The sequence below is a fragment of the Otolemur garnettii genome, unplaced genomic scaffold (assembly GCF_000181295.1).
Source record: "Otolemur garnettii isolate 467f Iridium unplaced genomic scaffold, OtoGar3 scaffold00211, whole genome shotgun sequence".
NCBI classification, from domain to species: Eukaryota; Metazoa; Chordata; class Mammalia; order Primates; family Galagidae; genus Otolemur; species Otolemur garnettii.
The window spans coordinates 2337019-2342439 of record NW_003852606.1 but is presented as its reverse complement, the minus strand read 5'-3'; the positions used below and the strand labels follow the sequence as shown (position 1 = coordinate 2342439).

General features: G+C 43.0%; 1 protein-coding gene across 5 annotated transcripts in view; it reads right to left on the bottom strand.

Moving 5' to 3' along the window:
* The window catches only part of CARD8 (caspase recruitment domain family member 8), a 51199-nt gene that overhangs the window by 33145 nt on the left and 12633 nt on the right, over nucleotides 1-5421 (bottom strand). For all 5 annotated transcript variants that reach the window (XM_023507932.1, XM_023507934.1, XM_023507935.1 and 2 more), the window contains exons 3-5: nucleotides 4434-4520; nucleotides 2164-2268; nucleotides 1069-1218 (exon numbers count right to left, since the gene is read on the bottom strand). In XM_023507932.1, the coding sequence (XP_023363700.1) occupies nucleotides 1069-1218; nucleotides 2164-2268; nucleotides 4434-4520 (342 nt within the window). The remainder of the gene's footprint in view (nucleotides 1-1068; nucleotides 1219-2163; nucleotides 2269-4433; nucleotides 4521-5421) is intronic.

The window sequence follows — 5421 nt, the reverse complement described above, 5'->3', positions numbered from 1 at the left end:
GGTAGAGTGCCATGGCGCCACAGCTCACAGCAACCTCCAGCTCTTGGGCTTAGGCGATTCTCTTGCCTCAGCCTCCCAAGGACCTAGTTGTATTTTTAATAGGATACATGTGATGTTTTGATACAGGCATACAATATGAGTTAATAAAATCAGGGAATTGGGATATTCAACCTCAGGAATTTATCATTTCTTTGTGATAGAAGCATAACAATTCACTCTTTTAGTTATTTTAAAGTATACCCTAACTTACTGTGGATTATAATCACTTTTTTGTGCTATCAAGTAGTGTTTATTCTATTCTAATTATGCACAAATATATCTACATTTTGTACCCATTGGCTATCTCCTCCTTTGTCCCCCCAACATACTAGCCCCCCTCCTGGTATTCAATGCCAACCAACACAGCACCACAGGGACCCCACTTCATCCTCCAGCCTCATCATCAACCAGCTTCCTAGAGAACTGAGTTGGTTTTATAGGTTGGTTAACAGCTCAGCCAAAAATGCAGGGGGCTTTGGTGGGTGTTTTGTTTTGTTTTGTTTTTGTTTTGTTCGAGACAGTCTCTGCTGCCCAGGCTTGAGTGCCGCACTGTCGATGGAGCTCACAGCAATCTCTAACTGCTGGGTTCAAGCAATCCTCCTGCCTCACCTTCTCCAGTACTGGAACTATAGGCACCTGCCAAAATGCATGACTAATCTTTCTACTTGTTAGTAGAAAGAGGGTCTCACTTTTACTCAGGCTGGTCTGGCACCCGTGAGCTCAAGCTATCTACCTGCCTCAACCTCCCAGAGTGCCAGGATTACAAGCTGGAGCCATCGTGCCCAGCCTGGTGGTATTGTTTATTGCCTTGTATGAAGCTTCCCTAGACACCTCCATGGAAGAGGAGGTAGTTTGCCTAAGGCTTGATTCAGAAATTTCTGGTTCAGTGGTGATAATGCAAAAGCTCCTTCATTCTCCCCTGATTCCTATGAAAATAACCTAAACTCCTCTGATTTCCATGTTCCTCCAGGATATTGAGAAATGGCAATCAGTACTGTTAGCTTTCCCCTACAGAACAGTTTCCCTTACCTGGGAATTTCATCCCCAGTGACATGAAACGTAGGAGAAATAGTGTGCGATGATGACCATCTTGCCTTCGGTGAACCCAATGATGACCTTGCTTCCGGTGAACCCACAGCAAGAGATGAGATGGAAGGGTACAAGTGAACCTTTCCAGACCTAGAGTATAAATGTTTTAACACAATAACTAAGTAAATGACACAAAGTCTATGTTAACCAGTTTGATGAAAATATTTCAAATTGTATATGAAAACACTACACTGTACCCCATGTTTGCATTGATGTATACAGCTACCATTTAATTAAAAAAAAAAAGAAAAAAGAAATGTCTATCTGAAGTAACTCCTCACCTATTCTGAGAAAATAGAATGAGATTTGCACTGTAAGCACAAGGCAGGGGCCCAGTTGCAACAGGAGAAGCTCTGCAACAGGACTTGACATTAATGGTCACAGACTCCCTGTTTTGTCTCTCAGGCCCCCATGACTCCATCCCTTCTGTCATTATATTGAATTTAACTGCATCTGTGTCTCCCACTAAATACTGCTCTCTCTGTCCCAGTAAGCAGACCTCAGTCAATTCTCAACACCTCATAATTGCTCTAAGGTTCAGCTTCATAGCTCTAAACATGCTGTGGACACCAGCAATCTCACTGAGAGCTATAGGGAGAGATGAGAGTCCTAGCTTTCATTCCACCTTCACCCATCATCGGTGCCCAAGACAGTGGAACTCTAAAATGACTGATTGAAATTCCAGGACAAGTTTGAAATGGGCTGCGATGGGAGAACAATCCCCAAGAGGCATGAACTGGTAAAGGGACCAAAGGAGGTTGAGAAGGTTGACAAAGATGCTGAATTAGTGGCCCAGTGGAACTCCTGTACTCTAAGTCAAGAAATATTAAGACGACCAATAGTTGCCTGTGAACTTGGCAGACTTTATAACAAAGATGCTGTCGTTGAGTTTCTGTTGGACAAATCTGCTGAAAAGGCTCTGAGGAAGGAGCATCTCACATTAACAGCATTAAGAATGTGACTGAACTAAGGCTTTCTCATATTCCCGCCTGGGAAGGGGATAAAGGAAATACAAAAGGCAATAAGCTCAAGGACCTCCTGCGGGTAATTTTCAATGGTCGCGCCATGCGCCTGGAGGTGAATGGCCAGCACAGGTTCTGCTTCCTTCGGTACTGTGGGTGTGTGTTTTCTGAATGAGCCCTGAAAGAGATAAAAGCAGAAGTTTGTCACACATGTGGAGCTACCTTCCAGGAGGATGACATCATTGTGCTCAATGGCACCAAGGAGGATGTGGAAGTGCTGAAGACAAGGTTGGAGGACAGAGGCTGCGAGCAAAGCTGGAAAAGAAAACAAAGAAACCTAAAGCAGCAGAGTCTGTTTCAAAATCCGATGTTCTGGGGCGGCGCCTGTGGCTCAAGGGGTAGGGCCCTGGCCCCATATACTAGGGGTTGTGGGTTCAAGCCTGGCCCTAGGACAAAAACTGCAAAATCCGATGTTCTTGAAGAAGCCCCAGGACCATCAAAGGTTGAAGAAGCCCCAGGACCATCAAAGGTTAAGACAGAGAAGCCTGAAGAAACCAGCCTTGATTCTAGAGAGAAGAAAACCAGCTCAGCTCCCAGAAACACAGCAACAAATGAGAGCTCTGCTGGAAAAGCTGGGAAGGCCCCACGTGTGGCCATAAAGTGATCCGTTGCTGACGGTGTCGAATTGGAAGGCTAGAAGTCCCTCTTCATGACCCACAGCTCGGCCAAGTGCTCCAAGTAGGAGTCAGCCCTCTGGGTCACCCACACGTCCTACTGCTTCTGAAGCCCGCACCCACTCTCCCTCCCAGAAGACGCTTATTAGTCTCCCGTAGGCCTGTCCTTGTGCTCCTCTGATTGTAGCCTGTATTCTCTGGTGTTGCTTCCCTTGTACAGTGCCATAAAGTTGTCCCCACCAACCTCAAAAAAAAAAAAAAAAAGAAAAAGAAAAAGAAATTCCAGGACAGTGAAATTAGGCATGTGGGCATGTGTTGTAAGGAGCCATGGAATGGTGGTGGAGCTCCTCATCCGCCTCCTGCCTCCATGAGGTGGCGAGGGTGGATAAAGCATAAGCATGCTCAGAGGGAAGGAAATGAAGGAGAGTGCACTTATTTTTTTCTTGCATCAGAAATCTTTACTGAGATATTGGAACATGAAAGCCCTATGCTAGATACTTTCCTCTTCATTCTGGAAGGCTGGGCTCTGGTCTCCTTTGGCTGGCAGGAATGAAGATTACAGCTAGGAGCAAGGGAGTGTCCTTTGAGCCAAGGTCTTCAGTGGCCAATATGATAGCCACTAACCAAATGTGTTTTTTTTTTCTTTTTCTTTTTGAGACAGAGTTTCACTTTGTCACCCTGGATAGAGTGCTGTGGCATCATCATAGCCCACAGCAACCTCAAACTCTTGGGCTCAAGCTATCTTCTTGCCTCAACCTCCTGGGACTACAGGCATCTGCTACAACACCTGGCTAGTTTTACTATTTTTAGTAGAGACAAGGTCTCACTTTGCTCAGGCTGGTCTTGAACTCCTGAACTCAATCAATCCACTCACCTTGCCTCAGAGCATTAGGATGACAGGCATGAGCCATCACACGAGGCCATTTTCCATTTTTTTTTAACTTTTAATTTTAATTAACTAGATTTGAAAATCAGGTTTTCATTTGAACTAGGTATATTCCAAGTGCTCAAAAGCCTCATGTGAACAATAGCTGCCACATTGAACAGCATAGACAGGAAACATCTCCACCAGTCAAGAATTCCACTGGGCAACACAGATATTAGTCACCTGCTACCATCCAGTTGACCACAGGGTCCTGCCTTGAGGTATCTGGCATTCCTTTAACCAAACAAAGAGGTTCTATGGGTCTTTCAGTCCATGGTCTCTTGTGTGTGTCATGTCCTTGAAATATCCCATGGAGTGAAATATCCCATGGAAGCAAAACTGAGGAAGTCCTGAGTTCATCAGCAGTATTTTCCAGCCTATCAAACAGCACTTGAAATAAAATCTATACCTGAGTGAATAGCAGTGTGTCAATCAGTTTCCTGATTTTAAGAATGACTATTGTTATAAAAAGTATTATCAATGGGGGAAACTGGGTGAAGGGCATGTGGGACCTCTATACTATTTTTGCTACTTCTGGTGAGATTTAAACTCTTTCAAAATAAAAAATTATGATTAAACAAGAACAAAAAGAAAATATGTACTGATTTTTATGAAAATATCCTGAATGCCTTTGCTTCTTATGCATTTATATGAGACAGAGGAATAAGGTTCAAAACCTTCCATCTCCCCCCAACAAGAATACACGTCTTTTACAACACATCGTTATAAAATTTAGTCAAAAACCTTTCTTCTCCTGGTGTTAATGTGATGACACGGCAACGTCGTTCGTGTTCTGCTCCTGTGTCTATATTGCACCCACATCCACACAGCCTGGAAAACACAGAGTAGAAATGTGAGTAGGTGGAATGGGCTCTTCTCCATCACATGGTGGAAGTAGCCCCAGATTAGACGTTTGTCTTTACGGATGCCTTCTCTGATGATGTTCAATCTATAATAAGAGCCCATTCCTCTACGACTTTTGTTAAATTAACTGCATCTTTGTTTCCACCTAGTAGACAATGATCTTGTCTCTGGAGCCATGCCTCATGAGATTCCCAGTCCCTAATGCTTATCACAGTCTGTCACACTTGGTAAGACTCACTACAGCTGCATTCTTGTAAGCCACAAGAGGACAACAGCCCTGCTCTTCTTCTGTCCTTCGTGAGTCCCAAAAAGGAGGGAATGTTAATCTGATAAAGTCAAATTGCACAACAGTTTATGGACTAAGTTTCCTAAAAAGTAGAATTTATTTATTTGCTGTGTGTCATACACAACAGAGCCAGGTCAAGGCTCTGTTGTACATGCATTCAAAGGCTTTCATAGCCATTTTTTCATAGTTACAGAACTATGAATTGTTGCTTAACCTCTCTATCAGTTTTCTATTTCATAAAATAAGAATACAACACCATCATCAATTTGTGATGATTTATTATATAGGGCTAAAATTACTTAGTACAAGAGTTAATTAAGATGGACTTTCTAAAGGCAGTAACTCACCTTAGTTATCCTCAATATTTCCTAATCCATGTCTTTTATGCATACCATACCATCTTTCTTATCAGTCACTTCAGGCTGCTATTAAAAATCCCACAAACTTTAAAGCAATAACTGAGAAAATGACATGAAGGCTGTGTTGACCAGTTTGATGGAAGTATTTCAGATTGCATGTGAAAACCCCACACTGTACCCCAGAAGTGCATTAATGTACATAGTTACCATTCAATAAAAAAAA